This window comes from Diabrotica undecimpunctata, chromosome 1, assembly GCF_040954645.1.
Source record: "Diabrotica undecimpunctata isolate CICGRU chromosome 1, icDiaUnde3, whole genome shotgun sequence".
NCBI lineage: Eukaryota > Metazoa > Arthropoda > Insecta > Coleoptera > Chrysomelidae > Diabrotica > Diabrotica undecimpunctata.
Window position 1 is genome coordinate 186,471,829 of NC_092803.1, and position 22,544 is coordinate 186,494,372.

Sequence of the window (22,544 nt, forward strand, 5' to 3'; positions counted from 1 at the left end):
ATTTAAATCTAGTCGCTGTTTTCCCCTAGATCGTATAAGCACAGAATAGAAAACATAGAACGGTGATTCTGACTGTACTGGTTATAACCTCAAACCTAATTTTGTTGGCGATTCAGTTTCTATGCCAGACAGACGGCGGCCATACTGCCGAACAAGATTGTGTAAAAAATGTTTATTCTAAATTATCACGATCATCCTTACGGAAAAGTTATTTTATTAGTTATGAACAAAACGAGTTAAAGAAGGCCATACCGATGCTTTTAAAAGCCATATACTTAAAATATGTGTGGTAGTACAAACTAAACGGTTTAAATACTGTAATTTAAGAGCGAAGGCGCAAAATGTTAGGTCAATGCTTTCTAAATGCATTCATTTTTTTCGAATCCTGAGAAAACTAATAAGTATTTTTGAAAAATTTTACATTATTGTCGAGGGCCGAAAGTCCCTGAAAACTTCTATAATGTTTATTTTAATAAGTTACAGGGGTGAAAAAGAAGAGAAAATTTAGTGTGATTTTTAATCTCGAATATCTCATTAAAAAAAACTTATTCTTTTATTCTAAGGGACTTTCGGCTCTTGGTAATAATGTAATCTTTCATTCTGTAATAATGTAATCTTATTAGTTTTTTCAGGATTCGAAAAAAATAAACACCATGTCCGTGGTGATATTTTCCAAATCGAATATTTGCTATCTTTGTCATACACCGCACTCAGTCGAACTGAATGTGGTGGCAAGGCCACTAAAAATTTGACACCGCTTCAGGAATATTTTGAGTTGTTTATTAAATAATATTGATAGCGTATTTGATAAATAATTGATTTAAGTAGAAGATCCAAGTATTTTAAGTCATTAAAGTTCAAAAAGTAGTATTTTATAAGAGTTTGTTTTCATAATCGTAAATGCGAGTTTAACAATAAACTAAAGTACCCATGGTGTAGATATCACAAAATAGGAAGGTGGCGCATGTGCTATACTTAGCACTTGCTCTGCACATTCTCAATGGTAATTACGCATATACTCAGCATATACTTTTTCTGAAAAGTAATGTTCTATGAATCTACTAAAAACAATAAATTGTTATGTGAGATGTATCTTTCTATTTTTTTTAAAGTTATTAATTTAATTTCTTTGTTTTTTTTTTTAATTTAAGACAATTCCTTCACTTTAGTTCAATAATAATGTGGCTTATACAATAATTTCTCTGTTTTAGCCTGTTGCATCAACAACTCAAATGACGTCCATTCCTCACGCAGAACGGCTCCAGCAATCTCCAGATCGGCCAAAAACCAGAGTAATATCAGTGAACCCAAGCACCCCCAACTTCAGATCTCCGACCAAAGCATACCCTCCAGTATTATGGGTGATAGGAGGACCAGGAAGCAACAAAGCAGCTTTGTGCACAAGCGTAGCAAACGAGACTGGTTGGCAGCATGTTAGTCTGGGTAAGATCTTAAGGACTTTGGCTGATCAACCCGATGCAAAGAAGAATAAGGAAGTTGCTAAGTTAAGGGAATGCATCAGTAACGGTGAGCTGGTGCCACAAGACTTTATTATGAGGGAAGTGGAGAAGGTGGTGGTAGATAATATGGAGAAGGACGGTTTGATTCTGGATGGTTATCCGAGAGATATGTCGCAAGTTGCGGAGTTTGAAGCTCGTGTAAGTACAGAATTTATATTTTATATTTAATAAAAACACTGAAAGTCTTTTGGTAAATATATAATAAATTTTCTCAGACTTATCTTCTACTACCGGATTCAAACAAATTATATATTGTGACTTTTAGATCCACAAAGTCAAACCAAAGTTGCGTAATAGAATTAAAAAAAACAATTTCTCTAAAAAGGGGGTAAAGAGGTAAACAGATTTCCAAAGATATGCTAAATACATTTGGAAATTAATTTATTCCGTATCTTCTTCTTAAAGTGCCCTCTCCTCAATGGAGGTTGGCTACTACAATTTTAAAATCTTCTCTATCTTCAGCTGTTCTTATTAGCTGTTCAAAATTTAGCCCTGTCCATTGTCGGATGTTTCTGAGCCACGATAGTCTTTTCCTTCCTAGGCCTCTCTTTCCCTCGATTTTTCCTTTCACTATAAGTTGGGCATATTGGTACTTATTATTTCTCAGTATGTGGCCTAGGTATGATGTTTTTCTAACTTTTACTGTGTTAAAAAGTTCTCTTTCCTTGCCTATTCTATGCAGCACTTCTTCGTTTGAGTTATGCGATGTCCATGAAATTTTGAGCATTCTCCGGTAGATCCACATTTCAAAGGCCTCCAATTTATTTACGGTTGATGTTTTTAGGGTCCACGTTTCAACTGCATATAGAAGAGTCGACCAGACGTAGCATTTTGATAAACGTAGTCGAATTTCGAGTTTTATTCGAGAATCACAAAGCAGTTTTTTTATTTTTTCGAAAGATTTTCTGGCCTGTTCTATTCTCGATCTTATTTCTAGATCAGGATTTAGGCTGCTATCGATCCAACATCCCAGGTACTTAAATCTATTGACCTGTTCTAAAATGTGCCCATTTATTGTGCAAGGTTAAGGTACGTTTTGATTTTTTCGGATTGACATCACTTTGGTTTTTTTAATGTTTATTTTCATACCAAATTGCTCACAGGTCGAGTTGGTCTTGTCGATGAGTCGTTGTAGACCTACGTCGGAATCCGCAATTAACACTGTATCATCGGCGTATCTGATACTGTTGATATTTACGCCATTCACCTTGACTCCATCCTTCTACTTCTGCGGATGTGGAACCTTCGATCCTAACTCTGGCGTTTTGGTTCCAGTACAAGTTTTTTAAGAATTTGATGTCTTTTCCATCTAAACCGACTTCTTGCAAACGTTCTAATAGTAGGTCGTGTCTTACTCTATCAAATGCTTTTTCGAAGTCTATAAAGCATATAAATATATCTTTCTGTTGGTCGTAGCATTTTTGTGCGAGAACTAGTAAACTGAACAGGGCTTCTCTCGTTCCCATGCCGGCTCTGAATCCAAACTGATCGTCTCCGATGATTGTTTCGCACTTTCTATAGATACGATTATGTACGATTGTATGCCACCATAAAACACTAGATTGATATCTCCAAAATAGATAAATTTTCCGTTGAAGGCGAATACCGATCCGAAAGACCAGTTTCTGTTTTCACAATATAAGGACAAGAGACATAGGCAAAAGAATCTCAGTAATCAAATCTATATCATCGAAAATAACAATTAAAATAAAAAAGATAGACAAGAGCCCCTTATAAAATAAACAGATGAAGAAAAAATTACAGAATATTACGATTAACTACAGAATATTTTAGCGACATAAAAAAAATGTAAAATAAGTTTCTCTCATTTTTCCATATGCTGCCCATCTAAGACCAATTCTTCTCTTCAGTTCATAGGTCTGATTATTCCTGCAAATTACAATTTTATATCCTAGGTATTTATTTTTTTCTTAATTAGGATACTAGAATGGTTCAAGGAAAGGACGACGTTTTACTAAATACCCAAAACCGGGGAAGACTAATCAATATTTAGTCCAGGCTAGAGGTGACCGATTTATCACTACTCGATATCGGACAATGAGAGGATGGGATAATTCGACTTTTTCGCAGATCAGTTAATACTTGGTCGAAGAAAGTATTTTTGGTCTTTGATTATTACCCAATGATCCAAGGTTAAAGCTCCTACCAGATCAGTACTCCAGCTTGTACTTTCACGATGGCTGGCCTTTGATCAATACCCAAAGGCACCTGGTTGAAGGTTTTACCAGATCAGTTCTCAGATTTAAACTCTGTCAATAACTACGGCGTTTTATACCTTTTCCGACATTCCATCTCCAGCGCGCATCAAGAGATACAGCGAAAACTGACACAGAAAGAATAAATAGAATACAGTAATATAGCAATAAAACCTAAAAGAATATTAAAAGAAAAGAAAATACCAAGAATAATCCGATAGCGAATTTAAAATCGCGAAGTGAAGAAAATGGAAATGAGGATAAAGGATAAATGAGTAGAAAATGGAAAATATTGAAAGAAATTAGAATGAAGAAAGCGGAAGGGCTGTGCGGCGACTTATCAATCAAAAAATTAAACAAAAAGACCAAGTGACGAAACAAAGAAATGCAGGATGAAATGGGGATTAAAAAAAGGCATGGAAAGAATATAATAGTAGAAGGCAGGAACAAAAGAAAATAAAATACTAAAAACACAGAACTACAGTACAGAACCGAAATATAGTAAAAGTACCAATAAGAAAAGAAAAAAAAGGCAGTTAAAAGAAGTTCAGTGACTTACTAAACCAACATTATGGAGGCAATAATAGAAGTATAAAAACAATAATATAAATGAAATAACTGAAAAAAACAGCTGGATTGAACAGGGAAAGAAAGAAAAAATGGCAAAATACGAGAACATATTTTTATAAAGAACGTGATAGAGGCCAAAAGAGAAGAAAGAAGACAAAGAGGTATCCAGAAATGGGATAATGGGCAAATCCGGAAAATCGGGATAAGGAATTGAAAAATATTGGAACATATGAATGAATGAAATCGCTGAATGAACAAAAGAAATCAAACGGAGAATAATTCTGGCAAATAAGTGCTACTTTGGGCTGCGTAAACACATGAAATAGAAGCAGACCGACAACGAAGAAATGGATAAAAGGTGGATAGATGCCAGCAACATCCGATGCCCTTACAGGGCGCAAGGAATTATTATTATTATTATATAACAAATAAGAGCAGAGGAGCGAGCTCCTATTAAAAATATCCTTATAAAACTAATACCAATTATAAAGTTAAGTAAAGTTAAACAATGCGGTCCGAAAATAACACAATCCTATAAATAAAATAAAACGTTATCAAGTTTACTTTTAAAGATGTTAACACCAGTTGCAGATATGGTGTCTTTTTCCATATTATTTCAGATATTAAATATTTTATTTAGCAAGAAGTTCACCTTGGACCTTGCAGTAGTTTGTTTCCTCTTTAATTTGTAACGATGGCCTCCTCTTAATCTTTTGTCTTGATTTAAAGTAAATATGGTGGTTAGATTACCAAAATTATGTTTTAAAATACGAAAGGACATAATTAGCTCACCTTGAAGACGTCGCTGCTCGAATGTCGTAAGATGGGCCATGGAAGGTCTATCTTCATAGTTAGGTTAGCGACTGAGATTTGGATGTTACACTGGCCCGGCAAACTCAAGGATAGGTCTAACGTATATTGAGTCAAGTTTAATAACAGAGGTTAGAAATATACGAGTTTGCACTTTTATATACCTACACTTGGGATCAGACCAATTTTAGTCACTATTAATTATCACTCTGAGATCGTTGTGCGAAATTATCGAGTTTAAGGGATGTCCATTAATAAAGAATGGCAGCGATGGGTTATTTTTGCCGATATCTAAAACAAGGCATTTTTTAATGTTAATCGGAAGTAACCATTTAAATGTTGCTTCAAGATCGATGTTGTATCATCAGCGTAAATTGAAACCTTGCTGAATACAATGAGCGGAAGATCACTAGTGTAGACACAAAAAAGTAGCTGTCCAATTACTGTTCCTTGTGGGACTCCACTCTTGACTGGCTTATCTAGTGAGTGGTTTTCCCCACTACGAACCCAGAAGGATAGAAAATTTTGAATTAAAATGTTTAACTTTCTGCGGATACCATAGTGATTCAATTTAGCTAGTAATAGACGTTTTGGAACACAATCGAAAGCTTTGGAGAAGTCTTAGTGGACTACATCGACAGGATGCCGATTGTTTAAAGATAATCATTTACACAATGAAGTAAGTTTGTGATCGTTGAACGACCTTTAATAAAGCCATGCTGTTGGTGAAGGATGACATTTTCTTGAAGAAGAAACTCAGACATAGCTTCCGAAATAATCGATTCCATGACCTTGCCGACAATAGGAACCAGGCTGATTGGACGATAATTATTGCAGTCAAGTTTATTTCCTTTCTTGAATATATGAGTAACCGAAGCCAATTTCCAGGACGAGGGGAGAGAACCTTGTTTAAAAGAAGCATTCATTATGGGAGATATACAGCCGGTTTCCGAAAGGCTGATCATTATCAAAATTAGATAATCTACTGTTAACAGTCGATTAAATGCATTTTGAGTTGCAGAAACATCGATCAAACTTCAATCACATTCTTCTTCTTCTTCTGGTTCCTATCCGTTTCGGATGTTGGAAATCATATTGGCAATCATGACCTTGCTCGCTGCGGCTCGAAACAGCTCTGTTGAGGTTGTCTTAAACCATGTTCTTAAATTCCGCAGCCATGATATTCTCCTTCTACCGGGTCCTCGCTTACCTTTGACTTTACCTTGCAATATAGACTGCAGCAGGGAGTAACGGTTCTGATTTCTCATAACGTGTCCCAGATATTGCAATTTTATGCGTTTGATCGTAAACACAATCTCTGGTTCCTTCTTCATTTTTTCTAGAACTTCCTTGTTCGTGATCCTTGCTGTCCATGATATTCTCAGCATTCTTCTATAAAGCCACATCTCAAATGCTTCAAGTTTTTTATTAGTGGTGTCTGTAAGCGTCCATGCCTCCGCCCCGTACAACAACACAGAGAAAACATAGCATCTCAAATCAATCACATAACACACATTAACTAATCTAACAAGCAAATAATCGATGATTAACAGCCTGTCAGAAGTATCTTGGGTTTCCGAAACGCTAATTATCGTTTTATCTATGTCAAACTTCTGTCATACTAGCTTGTCAGGTAATCTGAGATTTTTGGACGATTTTTTTTTTATTTACAAAGAAAATAGTCGCTTCAACCACTTGGGTCATTAGCGACATTAGTTTTTACATTAGATTAAATTATATAAAGATGTATCTTTAAGAAAATTAATTAAGTCTTTGATGTTTAAATGTTCACCTAATACTGTTTTTAAATTGTTGGAAATATTGTTATTTTGTCTGTTGACTGTATATTTTCCACATTCTGTTAGGAGGTGTTTAACAGTAATGTTGATTTGACAGTATTCACACACTGGAATGTCTTCCTTATTCATTAGGTACTTATGTGTAATGTTGGTATGACCTAATCGAAGTCGAGAGATTTTGACTTGATCAGCTCTTTTTAAGTTCACTAGGCGCCACGGACTCACTGTCGATTTAATTTCTTTTAGTTTAGATTCCGATAAATTCCACTCATTTTGCCACGCACTGATCACTTTTTCTTTGACGAACTGTTTTATATCACTGGAAATAGTCTTTGACACTATTGTAGCATGATCGTTTTTGTAAGCTTCCCTTGCTTGGAGGTCTGCTTTTTCATTACCTTGTATTCCCATGTGAGTATAAATATAAATTTGACTTCGGAACCAGTTTCTTGTAAGGCTGCAAGTTCTTTCTTGATAAGTAAGGCTATAGGGTTCTTAGTGAATAGTTGATCAATTGTTATTAACGAGTTTAGAGAATCTGAGATAATGACATTTTTGGACGATTAATCTTATAATCTTTGGTTATGTACTAATGGTTGTAAGTAAATAAAATAAAATCTTTGGTTACGTTGTAAGATACATAAACTTAAGATGTTTTATAAAAAACTGTTGTTTAGAAAGAACCCAAAAATATTGTTACAAAGGTTCAGTTTAAGAATTAAAGATGATAAATGACAAATTGGTAAACATTAACGAACGACACAAAATTATTAGTTAGTTAGGTTATGTTAGTTTGTTGATTTTCAGAATGCAGATTACACATAAACAGGAATGATGGTAAAGTGAAACAGTAACATTACTTTCTTAATTTAGAGCAAGATAAAGAAAAATTCGTACAGAAATAATAAACGATTACAATCGATTCTACTGTTTCCATGTAAAATCGTATGTCAAATAATCTATAATCGGTGATCACGTAATTTTACCATAATTTTCGTTTCGGAAACCTGTCGCTTGTTAACAATTGATCAAATTTGATACTTGATTACCTGATTGGAGATTTGAATAACGTTTCGGAAACCGGCCGATAGGGATGGCTGCAGATTCTGCACATTTTTTAAGATAAAAGGAGGTGAGTCCGTCTAATCCAGGTGATGAATTACTGCGTAGTTTCCATCAATAATGTTTAATTTCATCCGGTGTGAAATATATATTGTCAAGAGCAATAATGCGGGAAGAATATTAAGAAATTTCTTTTATTTGCAACCAAATCTTTGTTGTCTATCTAGTTACGATTTTTTTAATGACTAATCATTGGTTATATTTATAGATATGTTCTTGATCTTAATTATTTAGAAATCGGTTTCTACAGTTCTTACTACAGGTGTACAATTATTCAATTATTCATACAATCGATACAACGAAACTAACGAAGTTATACTTTACTACCAATAATTAGCCGTTACAGACATCACACCAAAAAACTTCCAGCAAGGCTGTAATAAGCAACTTCAGCTTGAAATCGACATATTTCATTCTGACGTCATAATTGTAACTCTCAAGTTGTTTCTAGAAGTAAAACGGATACAAAGCGGTTATTCATAATTTGTCGAATGTCAATATAAAATATTCAGAACTGTTTCAAGGGCATCGATGACAAACATTGGTCGAACGATAGGAAAATAATAAATAAGTATTTGTTTCGGCTCGAAATAAATAGTACGTGGTTGTGTATACCGAACCGTAACGGATAAATCCACTATTACCGAAATAAACAATACTGGCCCGAGTAGAACTCCACCTTTGTCAGTTTTCAGATTTTTTTGCTATGTTGATTCCAATAGTGTAACAGGAAAGTTCGAAACGAATCTATTATTTAGTTATTTGTAATATGATTATTATTTGGTTCTGGCTAGTTTTTTTACTGCATATTTAACTTCAAGAATCGTTGGTGGTTCCTCTTTCCTCTCGTCTATTTCCCCTACCTCATCTAATCCGTCTTCCAGGTTGTCTTCTTCTTCCTCTATATTAAAAAACTAGCCAGAAACAAATCACCCAGAATAGATAATCTCCCAGCTGAACTATATAAAGAAGGTGCCCACTACACCATAATGGCATAACAGAAATTCCTCCCCAATGATTGGAATATTAGAATGTTTTGCACCATACACAAAAAAGAGATATCTTTTAATGCTCTAACCACAGAGGAATTACCCTTCTAAATGCAGCGTATAAAATATTTTTTACAGTAATATGTATGTCACCATATGGCACCATATGCAGAACGGATAGTAGGAAAATATCAATCTGGTTTCAGAGGCGGTAATTAGACAATCCATTAGATTGCAACCCTGAAATAAATTTTAGAAAAAACACTAAAATACGGCACAGATACTTATCACGTATTTATAGACTACAAAGCAACCTTCGACTCTATGAATAAAAGAGAAATGTTCAAAGCAATGAAAGAGCTAGAGATAACAAATCAGTTAATAAATTTAACAAAACTAACTCTTGAAAAAGTTGAATGTATAGAACTGTCTAAACCTTTTAAAGCAAATAACGGACTGCTCCAGGGGGACCCTCTCTCCTGTATCCTATTCGATCTGGCTCTGGAAAAAATAATACGTATGTCACAAATTACAACCATTAGTTGAATATATAATAAATCAGTGCAAATCCTGGCCTAAGCTGATGATATCAATATTGTTGGGAGATCGGAAAACGCTGTACGAGAAGCGTATGTAGCATTAAAAGAATCAGCTCCAAAAATGGGTTTAATAATAAACACCAACAAAACGAAGTGTATGAAAATAATCACGCAACCACAAACCCTATAACCACTTGTTATAGAAAACGACGTCATTGAAGCATTGAACGAATTTGTATACCTGGGAGAGCTCCCTAACACTGAAAATAATACTGCCGCAGAGATAAACCGCAGAATTTGCATGGCCAACATATGATATTTTTGGCTCAATCTCCTCCTTTAATCCACAATTATATCGAGAAATACAAAAATAACACCCTACAAAACAATAATACGCCTAGTCCTAAGATATGGTTTTGAGACCTGGACTCTAACAAAAAGTAATGACATCATGTTAGGATGTTTCGAAAGAAAAGTACTAAGGCTAATCTATGGGGCAGTGAATGACAATGGAGTGTGGAGAAGACGATACAACTTTGTCTTTTATAGAATATACCAGGAACCAGATATCGTAAAACATATAAAAATAGGACGTATGAGGAAGATAGAGCATGTAATGCGGATGAAACAAAATGACCCAGCTAGAAAATGCTCCTTGATAGAACCATTGGTCAGAGAAGAAGAGGAAGACTCAGAACAAGGTTTCTTGATATCATCGATGAAGACATGAGGAATGTGGGAAGAAAGACGATGGATAGGAACGACTGGTGAGAAATTATTGAGGAGCGTACGACCCACGCAGGGTTGTAAAGCCAGAATGATGGTGAATATGATTATTATTTTAATCTACATTTATTAATAATATATCCAAATTCAATATGTGTAAGATAATGAAAAAACTATCACTTTACTTGATGGTATAAACAAAATGGCAAATGGCACATACAGGACCTTAAGAAATTCAACTCCGCCAACAAGGTAGTAGGCACAGTGGATATGGTTCGACCATGTGGGTGGAATCTACGTCAATCAGTGTTAAGGATCGCACGAGAATAGGTTAGGGTGTTACTGCAGTCCCACTTGTCTAGGGTTCTGCGGTTCTAGCATAACAATACGGTATCTACATCACATTTTCTGCAGACGGAAAAAATTAAGTACATATGTAAACAGTAGGAAAAGATTAACAATTTTGCCTGCAAGATGAGAAATTCTAAAGTATTTTGAGATCGAATCGAAAATCAAGGAAAAGGTAATAAGAAAAAACAAATTTGTGGAAGATTTTGACCAAAAGTATTAGCGCAAAACCGATGAACGAAAACATGTTCATATACTTAGATGATTTAACTGTTTTTGAAAATAGTTTACAATCAATAAACAATCAGTTACAGAGAAAGAATATCGGATAGCGGAATGAACTTAAGACAAGCCCTGGATATTCTTCAAGAGCTATGACAATGAACATGCCAGGTTTAAATAACGAAAACATGTTTATATACCTTGACGATTTAATAGTTTTTTGCATTATTACATTAATCACTTTGCAGAAATAGCAACCACTATTCCGACTTTCGAGAAAAAAATGTTTTTTCATGCTCCACCCTTATAATGTAATTTCTAGTTGTTTTGGAGAGAAACAATTTTATCTTAATAACTGATGCGTCAGGTATTGTGTTAAGAGCAACTTTGTCAAATGGAAATTACAAATCGGTAGCGTACGCTAGTAAAACGCTCAACAAAGCGGAAATTAATTCTCCTACGATAGAGAAGGAATTGTTAATAATAATTTGGAGTATTTCCAAATCAAGATATTACCTGCTGCGTTACTCTGACGAACCACCATCTATTAGTGTACCTATTTGGTATGACGAACCCTTCAAGACTAACTAATTTCAGATTGAAGTTAGGGGAATACAACTTTACAATTAGATATGTGAAGGGAACTGAAAACACTACAGCAGATGTGCTATCACGAATAGAAGCTAGAATAGAAGTAAGGACACGAACATATTGGTGTCTGCGGGAGCACAGACTAAGAAACAGAAGAAAATAGTTAATTTAAAGGACGGAAGGACTGCTCAACCAAATGTTGTCGAAATGTTGAAATTTTATGAGAATACAGTAGAAGTGAAACTAGTAGATAAGGAATAATTTAAAGAACTGAAGATAGATTCTACTAAAGTAAATAAAGAAAGTAATATATATATATATATATATATATATATATATATATATATATATATATATATATATATATATATATTACGACGAAGAGGTAGATATTATTTGAAACTGGGTAGTAGTAATAAATGACGAACTTACACACAATCTATTTATTTAGTAAGCGACAACTGGTTTCGACCACTAGAGTGTTCTGGTCATCATCAGGTTACCGGTAAAGTACAATTTTTATAAAGCTACAAAAATAGCATATTGTAATACTACTAATTCAAACCAAACCTTACATCAGGTATGGTACAAAAGGTGCCAATATTACTTATGTTAGTTAAAAATTGAGGAGGGGATGATTTTTTATTAAACGAAAAGATGAAATTCGTGTAAAAATAATATAAGCAGGACCTACATTCCACTATAAGGACTATTGTTAAGATGGCACGTTTCAAATGCTCATTCTTGCTAAAGTATCGTCTGTTGGGTTTCAGCTTAATATACATCGACCTGAAAAGGGGGTATGTCCCTAGTATGTTTGATTCTCCCTTAGCTACTTAACATTTAGAAGAACCTTATTTACCACTGCCCTTACTATACATGGCGATCCTGCCAAACCGTGTCAAATTACAGTGTTACATGTTTCAGACTATTTTATTTTCCTATTGTGTTTTAAACACTAATTGTGTTTCAAAGAAATAAGATAATCAGGTATATCTGAGTTACGTCACGTAATATTTATTTTAAATTTTCGATTGGGAATGATCAACTATCTGAAAGAAAGAAGGTTTATTTCAAGTTCTGCTTTAATTGCAGTTTTTATTATGGCTCGATATAAAACGAACAATTTATTAATTTTATAATGTTATATTTGTTCTAGTATAAACAAAAACCGTCAGTTATTCTACTAGATTGCTCAAAACTACAATTAGGAAGAGGACGCTTGGACGATAGCGTGACCGCATTTAGAAGGAGGTTAGAAATTTTCCGCCAATCCTCTCTGCCAATGTTGAGAGCTATGGATAGCATAGGAAGATTAACAATCGTAAGTTTACTATAGATGATAAAATAATAATAGATCCAGATAATAATATATAATAAAACTGTAGACTTTCTATTCTGTGTTATAACTTTTATCTTTTGAGTCCTTAGGATATAAAACCACAGGCAGGAAGTGTTTGCTGTTCGAAGTGTTAATCAGAATGGACGAGTGGTCTTTTCATGTTTCTTGTTTGACGGTGGCGTTAACTTCAGTCTAATAACACGTTTGAGAAAGTATGAATCCGTAACACAATGCCTAAATAATACACCTGATCTAAAAATACTTGACGTAAGACAGATCATCTAAAGGACATTTGACCTAACGTCATTTACGTCTAACATTACCTCAGTTAAAATTAGCTTATTTATTCTAACCCAAAATAAGCTTTTTTACATATTTACATCTTTATAGAGGGGAAGATAAATCTGCTAACAGATACCTGTGACCTATGTAGTGTTGGGTTCCTAATACCATGAAGCATACGTGCCAAGAAGTAATGCCAAAGGAGTTAAACATTTCATTTCATCGCCACCTGAAATGGCTGGCGTCTAATTAAAAATTTGCCCTCTGTCACTCAAGGTGTAAGTATGGAACCTTCAGTTAAGGCATAACGTCTCTCCTATTGACTTTCTATGTCCATTCTAACCCTGATACAATCTCTAGGGAAATCCATGGTAGGCGAACGACAGCTCAAACTTCAAACCCTGCCTCACGAGGTTAGGTTAGGTAAGGTTAAGTTAGTTACCCTCCCCTAAAGCGAGGTTAGCTCTCTTATATTGTCATCTCAGCCAAAGACAGTCCTAACTAAACGCACCTAAGTGTTACTCGTTGCTGCCGGATACCTAAAATATCTTTTCACTCTCATTTAGAGTAAAAAACAATATTTATTTCTTGTCCTCCCGCTCATTTGAAGTTAGTACTTCCATGATTACTTTGTGGATCTTTATCCACCACTACTCATCCCTCATCATTCTTTTTCCCATTTCTTGCACTGAATTAAACATTCAATGCACTTCCTTTTAAACTGTGCACTTTTATTGGTCCAACGCTCGAATGCCAATATGATGTCTGCGAGATCACAGCAAAGCCAAGCCTTCGGACCAACTTTCAATTACCCCCTCGATTTGTGCACGAATCAATCTAGGTTACAGCTTCCAAAAGCAGAAAAGAACGCAAATTAGACGATATTTTCCTGGCTTGGATTTAGGCAAGAGCGTAAGCCTCGACATTTTTCAGGTGTTCGAAAATTTTATGCCAGCAGGGAGTTTATGCAATCCAGAAGCCACACAGGCTCCAACTGACCTAGATGAGTAACCGACTTAGGCGGTATAGATCTACCCTAGGGGTTCTGGAAGATTTATATTTGCGAGCTGAGCGAATACCTTCGTTCAGCCCGCACATTTCTTGTGTGTTCCATACGGCTGTTATTAGTTTATGAAATCTAGCTATAAATGTGTGTCCTCTGATTTAAAATTTTTGGCTGATATATTATCAATGCCTGGGGCTGAATTATTCTTCATTGCTTTAATGGCATCCACTATTTCATTTGGTGTGAGTAATCTTGGTTCTGGTCTTCAGATTTTTGTATAATTGTTAGTTTACACATTATTTTAATTAATGGCCAAAAGTCCAGCATATAGCACTTTATTTTCTTTTCACTACAAACACCACTTCCAACTTTTTACTACCAAGCAGTAAACCAAGTGGTAGTAGAACAGTGTATGTTTTGTGTCTCTAGTCTCATTAACTAGCCATTTTGTTTCTTGAATTATCGTAATTTTGATTTTGTATTTAGAAAGCTCATTTAAAAGTTTAGAATAGGCCACAGGTTTCTAACATTTGATGGTCCAATCTCGAATTACATATTTCTTGCCCAAGTCATCGCTGGTCAATCCATCTTATTCCCTGAGGCTCATGTGTTGATTTCGTAACCCTACTGTTTTCCAGGGATGAGTGGCCAACCCATCGCCCAACCTCTTTTTGGGAGGACCATTTTTATGCTCTCGTTGGCTCTTTTTATGAAGGTCTTCTAAGTGGTTAATAAGGTTACTAACGTTCTTCAAGTCAAAATTGAGTAGAACTGTCTTGGTAATGCTACAGGAGGCGGGATGATATATTGCATATCACTACCCCATTTGAATATAGCTTGGATTACGGCAAAATCTGGTAAGCCTGGTAACTGGTTGGAATCAGTTGATCAGTAAGTAGGTTTTCCTGTCGATAAGTAGTGAAGAATATTAGAATGTGTTATGTTTACCAGATCTCTACGTTTGGTTGTTGTTAGTTATAATCCTCAGATGATATATTTGATATTCAAGTATTCAGCCAAAAAGTAGTATGAAATTATTCATATTTTTCAAAAGAAATTTAATGACTTGGTGTACTGCAGATTGCAGAAACAACTATGTTTCCTGGTGATGTTGTTTTTTTTGTTGTAAAGATTCCAAATAAAGTTTCATGACATAGTACTTTATCATATGATATTTTTATACCATTTTTTTTAAATTGGTTTGTAAAAATTCTTTTATTGATTATATTTGTCTAAAAAAAATGTATTTGTAGGTTGATGGCGATACAGATACTCCCTCAGTACAAGCAGATTTTAGAAACGTCGTCAAAGAACACATCGAGTACCTGAAGTCCCAGTCTCAAGAAACAGCCATGGCTGCCCAAAACGGCTATGCCAATGGACATATACAAAACGGCCATGCCATATCCAACGGTCATATTCCGCAAGACACTCAAGTGCAAGACCTCGAAGACGAACCCATAGACACTATCAGTAAACAAGTGAGTAATGGTGTGAACCATATGGCAAATGGCAGTGTAAAGACACATGCGAATGGTTTTATTAGTAACGGGTTGCCTGCCTACAACCATGCGCACGAAATAGAAGGACATATTTAAATAATATGTAGCAATATTGTACAATATAAATAGGTCAGTATTTTTTAAAAGTTGTATTAAAATAAAAGTGAATGTTTGTAGAACCAACATAAATTTGATCATTCAACATACTACTAAAGTCGTATCTTTTAGCATAATTTTTAAAAACATAAATAGCATCTTAATAGCAAGCTTAAAACCCTAACTATCCCTTTATATATCATCATTATCATCACCATCAACCTGTATGCATCCACTGCTAACCATAGGTCTCCCTGAGCTCTTTCTATCTGTCTCTGTCTTGTGCGACTTGCATCCAGTGACTGCTAACACGCTTCAGGTCGTCAGTCCATCTAGTTGGTGGGAGTCCTCTGCTCCGTATAGCTTTTTGCCTTGGTCTCCCCTTGACAATACGTTTTGTCCATCGATTGTCTAATAATATAGCGACGTGTTCTGCCCAATTCCATTCAAGCGACGCGATTTTTTCGATGACGTCTGTTGTTTTTGTTTTACGACGTATTTCTTCATTTAGGAATGGATCTCTCAGAGAGACACCCAAAATCTGGCGCTCCATAGCCCTCTGAGTCTCGCGAATCTTATTCACTATCTTTTTTGTGAGTGGTAATGTTTCCGCTCCATAAGTGAGTACAGGTAACACACATTGGTCAAACATTTTCCTTTTGAGGCATATGGGTAGGTTCAATTTAAATACATAGTTTAATGTACCAAACGCTACCCAGGCTAATCATATGCAACGTGGGAGCTCACATATCTGGTTATCTCCGCCCAACCGAATTTCATGTCCTTAGTACTTATACTATACAGTGTGGCCAATATTCCCTCCATCAACAGCAATATTTTGATTAAGCACCAGATTAGTCATTATTTGCGTCTTGTTCATAGTCATCTTTAATCCGACCTCCAAGGAAGTGTGATATAATTTTTCAAACATTAGTATCGCATTATCCATACGATCGGCTCTATACGACGATGTCATCTGCAAATCTCAAATGACTGACCTTCTCTCTGTTTATGTTGATACCATGCTTGTTCAGATGTTCTTTCTTACAAGTATGTTCTAAAGGCGTCGTGAATAACTTTGGTGAGACGGTGTCTCCTGGCCGTAGTCCTCGCTGTATAGAGAATTTATTTGTTTCTTAATCTGATAGTTTTACGCTAGTTGTGGCAGTTTGGTAGATATATTTGATTATGTTAGTGTAGCGGTGGTCTATTTGGCATTATGTCAATGCTTTTAACATTTTCTGATGGCTTATGGTATCGAATGCTTTCTCGTAGTCGACAAATATCAGTACCAATGGTTTGTTGTATTCTGCAGACTTCTCTATCAGATTCTTTATTACTAGTAAGTGGTCGTTAATGGTGTATCCCTATCTAAATCCAGCTTGGTCTCTAGGCTGATAGAAGTCAAATTTAGCGTCAAGTCTTTCTTTGATAATTTTTGTAAAAAGTTTATATATGTGTGAAAGCAAACTGATAGGACGGTAGTTTTTTAGATCTGTTATGTCTCCTTTCTTGGGTTAAAAAATAATGACTGCATTGTTCCATTAAAAAGGAGTTTTTAATTGGTAGATGCATTCGGTATAAAGCTTGGCCAAAGCCTGAATAATTTTATTTCCACCGTTTGATCGCTTCGATCACATGTCCGTCATCGCGAGATTATTTATTATTTTTCATTTCTGAAAATTATTCCTTCCTTATATCCTTCCTTATCAGTTCTACTGATCTTCATCCAGTGTTATTATGATTTGTCTATCTTCCTCCTTCTATTTTTGCCAATATAATATATTCTTATTCGGTCATTCCTGATTTTTTCAAATGATGCGTTGTATTTGAAGTGTCCAATCATTAACTGAAATTAGGTTATCTTTTGTTACACGCAAATTCATCTAAGATACGGTACCCCAAAAGTGTAACTTTAAGTGAATTTATGTAGCCACCTAGTAATAGAACTTTTTTCTTGGTGTAATTGTAAATTCATCCTTTTTCTTGAAAGAGTAAGTAGATTCGAAGAGATTTTGGGCTGTAAAATTTATCCTTGGTTTATTTGAACAGCAAAACTTCTGTTTTTAGGGTTTACTCTCTCAATGATTGTTGAAATATTGGAAAGTGAATGAAACTATCTAGATAGGATAACTATTTTAGTTATATTCTTCGTTTAATTTCTTTATCGTATAGAAAAGATCGTCTTCATCTTTCTTGGTCACTATGTGGTCATCAGCAAAGAACACTGTAAAAAGCTTCTGTTTTTCCATGAAATGCTTTGGCATTTTCTCGTCAATTTCTGTAGGGAGTTCTAGATAAATCTAAAATAAGATGGGTGATAAACTACATCCTTGTCTCAAACCTTTAATTGATTTAAACGAAGTGGTAATTTCTGTTTCTATTTTAATTCTTGTAAAGTTATCTCTTTCTAGAACTGTGAAATTGGCATTCTATAATTTTTTATTTACTTTTATAAGGTCTATTAACGCAATATAAGTTTTTCTATATTTCTGTTCTCTTTTTTTCTGTGGCAATTTTTAATATAAATAAATTATCTATGATGGATCGTCCAGCTCTAAATCCTGCTTGTTCAGTGTCTATGAATAGAGTCGACGTGTGCTTCTTCTTCTTCTTCCCTCCTGTATGTAGGCTTTAAAGCTTGTTTCTTTTTCAATATTAGCCTCCTAAATTGTTTAAATTATCGCACCATTTTTTTCTTGGTCTGCCAATACTTCTTCGTCCATTTGGTGACTTCTCTTGTGCTATTCGTATTATCCTATCCTCTGCCGTTCTACTAATGTGTTCGTTCCACTCTTGTTTCCGTTTCGTCACCCATCCATTTATGTCTTCTATATTGCATGCTTTTCTTATATTTTCGCTTCTCTCCCTATCCAACAGACTTTTCCCTGATATTCGTCGAAGTATTTTCATCGTTGTTGTTTCTAGTAGTCGTCTCTTTATAGGTGTGTCAGGTCTTGTCTCCGCCATGTATGTTAATATATGTCTAATTGCTGCTTTATAGATTCTTGTTTTTGTATCTTGTCTTAGGTGTTTGTGTTTCTAGATTGTGTCATTAAGAGATCCCGCCGCTTTACTTGCTTTTAAGCTTTGTTATCGTACTTCTTCTTTAACATCTTCGTAACTAGTTATATATATTCCCAAATATCTAAACCTTGCTTCCTGCTTTATTATTTTCCCATCAATTTCGATTTTACATTGTAGTGGGTATTTAGATGTCATACATTTGGTTTTTTGTGCCGGTATTATCATATTGTATTTCTTGGCTGTTGTATTGAAGATGTGTGTTAATCTTTGGAGCTCGTCTTCTGTCTCGGCGATTAATGCAGCGTCATCTGCATAACATAATATTTGGATTTCTTTACTCCCATTCTGTAACTATGACCTTTACGTACTGCTTGTATTATTTCGTCCATTATTATATTAAAGAGAAGTGGGCTAACGAGTCACCCTATCTGGTATACACTGTATTAGTTTTCCATTTATCTTTGCCTATATTTGAATATGGAAGTAGATGTTTTCGATGGTTTGTATAATATTGATTGGTATGTTTTTTTTATACAGTAGGTGTAAGACGTCTTCGACTTGGATGCGTTCGAAAGCCTTTGCCAGGTCTATAAAATATATCTATTTGCTGGGTTATTGTACTCGATGACCTTTTCTGTGATTCTATGACTAAGTGGTTATTCGAGCCAAAATCTTCTCTATTTACTTTTATTTCTTAAACTCTGAGTTTAGTATGTTAATGTACTCAGTCTATTATCGATTTTACATCCCTCGTGTAGTCCAGTCGTCAGAGATTCGACCCGTAAAAATCATAAGAACAAGCTAAATTTTGCCACGAATATCAATTTTACGACTTGAAAAGAGATGCAAAAAAGTTAAATACTTTTACCCCCGGGCTTCCCCCTAAAACATCCCTCGTAGGAGGGTAAACACGAAAAAAAAATCAATTTCGCAAGAATCTGTACGCCGTCGAAAAAAATGTTTTAAGTAAAAAATTCAGTTGAGATAATTTTGAACAAAAATGTTAATTGGCACTTTTTTTTTAGAATTAACAGTTCTCTCAGAAACAACGTTTGAAGCGACCGGCGATTTTGTGGTGTCAGTTGCGTGCGCGAAATCAATGTTAAATAAAATTTGTATCAACTCGACGGTATAATTTCTATATCTTTTGATCAGACTGTCCTATGGACAAAAAGAAAAATGCTGTTTAAAGGTGAATAGTGCAGTCTTTGTACGCAATTTTTATATTTTGTCGCAAATAATTCTATAAATCCGTTCAATAAATAAACGTGGATTTTTGCCATTTTTTACGATTCTCGTCATATCAATAAATTTTATTACTTTTATGGACTGGTAGTAGTGAAATTTATATTTTTAAAGACCATATTTAAAACCTATAACGTTTAATTTCAACTTTTAAGTTCTGGCAACAAATATGAGGCATTTGAAATATGACTAAAAATGCAGCATTTAAACTTTTACATTACAAACGATCGCATGTCACGGGAAATACATCCAAGAATACGGTTTTGGGTGTAATTTGTAGCAAAAGTTACGTACTTTTGAAAAACGTACTAGTGTAATTATTAAAAATGAGCAGTTTTAAACGTTTTACATGGTTTGGCATGTAAAAGTTTAAATTCAGCGTTTTTTAAGCATATTTCCAATTCCTCACATCTGATGTCAAAACCCAAAACGAAAATTTCGTGCTATAGATTTTAAAAAGTAGGCTTTAGCAATCGAAACTCCATAGGGACCGGTCAATGAAAGGGACACATTGATTTCGCCCGCGTAACTAATATTTAAAATCGCCGATCGCTTCAAGCGTTGTTTTGTTTAGATCGGTTCATTCTACACAAAAAATGGTAAAAAAAATTTTTGTTCATTATTATCTTAGCTACATTTTTTATTTGAAACTTTTTACTTGCCGTACAGATTCTTGGAAAATCGATTTTTTCCGTTTTCCCCTTTACGATGGAGGTTTTAGGGAAAAGCCTGGAGATAAAAGTGGTAAACTTTTTTGCATCTTTTTTGGCGTCTTAAAATTGACATTCTCGGCAAAATTATTTGTACTTTTTCAAGCATCCAGTTTTAAAAATTATATTAAGTTTAAAGATATTAAAAAAAAGCGAAAAGTGAATAAATAATATTAGGGCGAGCTCTCTAATTGGTGTGATTGGATCATTCTTTTAAAATAATTAAAAATAATTCCTTACATCCACTTTTATTACATTTATATTATTCTTGTAAATATATAAATACTTTTACTAGATTCTTAATATAATTACTTATAGTTTTCATTTGAAGATTTTTAAGATTTTATATACCACGTAGAATATCTTGTATCTATAGTAAATTAGAAGTGGTTATCACACTCTTACTTTAATACTAACTCTGAAAATATTGTGATAGATTGTTGAATATATAATTTTTATAGACTTTACAATAACTAAACTTTAAGTATTCAAAGGAATGAGGAAGTGCCTTAGGATTGTCGTTTGGGAGATAAGAAAATTTTCTGAATTTTTTGTATTACTCAATATTATTATGTTTAATTATATTATGATTATAGTAGTTATTCCCGGCATTTGATAATTCAGATGTAACCTAAATTACAAAAATGATGTTAATAAAAATGCCCTATACGAAACGGCTCAGTAATTGCTCTTAAACTCGCAATAGGCGAGTTGACATCGTTATTTCCACACAATGTTGTGATTTTCGCAAACAAACAGCGGTGCTATTACGCTATCAGCTAATACTAAAAAGATGGGATTTCGAATTTCCAGCCACGATGGTGAAATTATAAAAATTTATTTGCTGCAAGAAATAAACCATCTGATCGGGAATCTTTGGTAAGGAAAGATTCTTTTGACAATCAAAAGAAAATATTTGTATGTTATGATTTGATTCAATTTTGAACAAAGAATAAAAGACTTTAGCTTTTTACATATGAACTCTCTGCTCTGTTATAACCTTTAACTTTTCTTCTTCTAAATTTTCTTTTTTCAAAATTTCAATATAGAATCTAGTTGATCGTCCTCTATTTTAATAATTCTCTTCACCTTTTAAACGCCCCATAAATGTTTGGATAAATCATTTTATTGAATCAAATCTACCTTTTGTTGTATCTCCCCTTTTTTACTCTTTTGGTATTTCACTCTGGATAACAAACCTTCTTACAACACGCTCTATTCTTTCAGAACTTAAATAAGTTATTTCAAGAAATGCTCTCTTGCATACTCTTAAAAGTCCACCCTCTACTGTAGGAACAAAATATTTAATTGAAATTCCATGTATGTTTGTACTTGATCTCTTGGGCTTTTGACCTTTAAAAAATTTCAGCAAAAAAATATCTTGTTTTATTTTGTCAGTGATTGAATACATATTATTATGGAACCTCTAAATGTCTTGCATCTTTGAATCTATACAACAATTCACGTTCTTTGTACGATTACAGGTGGAAAACCCGGGTCAATTCTTTGGTTTATGCCCAAAACTATTGACAATAAGTCCCGAACCTATCTAGTTAATTGTAGAGACACCTCTTACCTCTTAAGTTTTATTACATTTCGTTTCCAGTTTTTCTGTTTCTACAAATTGTTGTCTCCCTTTTCCTTTTTCACAAGGTCTAATATGCATAAGTTGATCCTAATAAACTTGGTGTTTTTAGCACTCAAACAAAAGTGTATGATGGCGTAATTGACATGTGCACATGTGACGTGTCATGTGACTCAAACAATGTAAGCGATAGTATAATTGCAATTACACAGTTATACTACTGACATAGGCTCACAAATACAGAGTTTTGCATGACTCAAGATTTCTAATACCTACTTCTTAGCAATTACCTGACTT

At 34.3% G+C, this 22,544-nt stretch overlaps 1 protein-coding gene across 1 annotated transcript in view; it reads left to right on the forward strand.

The window, feature by feature from the left end:
- The window catches only part of LOC140441718 (uncharacterized), a 115,101-nt gene extending 98,466 nt beyond the window's left edge, over positions 1 to 16,635 (forward strand). Inside the window, exons 7-9 of the mRNA XM_072532604.1 lie at positions 1,212 to 1,658; positions 12,612 to 12,776; positions 15,336 to 16,635. Coding sequence (XP_072388705.1) covers positions 1,212 to 1,658; positions 12,612 to 12,776; positions 15,336 to 15,680 — 957 coding nt within the window. The 3' untranslated portion in view covers positions 15,681 to 16,635. The remainder of the gene's footprint in view (positions 1 to 1,211; positions 1,659 to 12,611; positions 12,777 to 15,335) is intronic.
- The last annotated feature ends 5,909 nt before the right edge of the window (positions 16,636 to 22,544 follow it).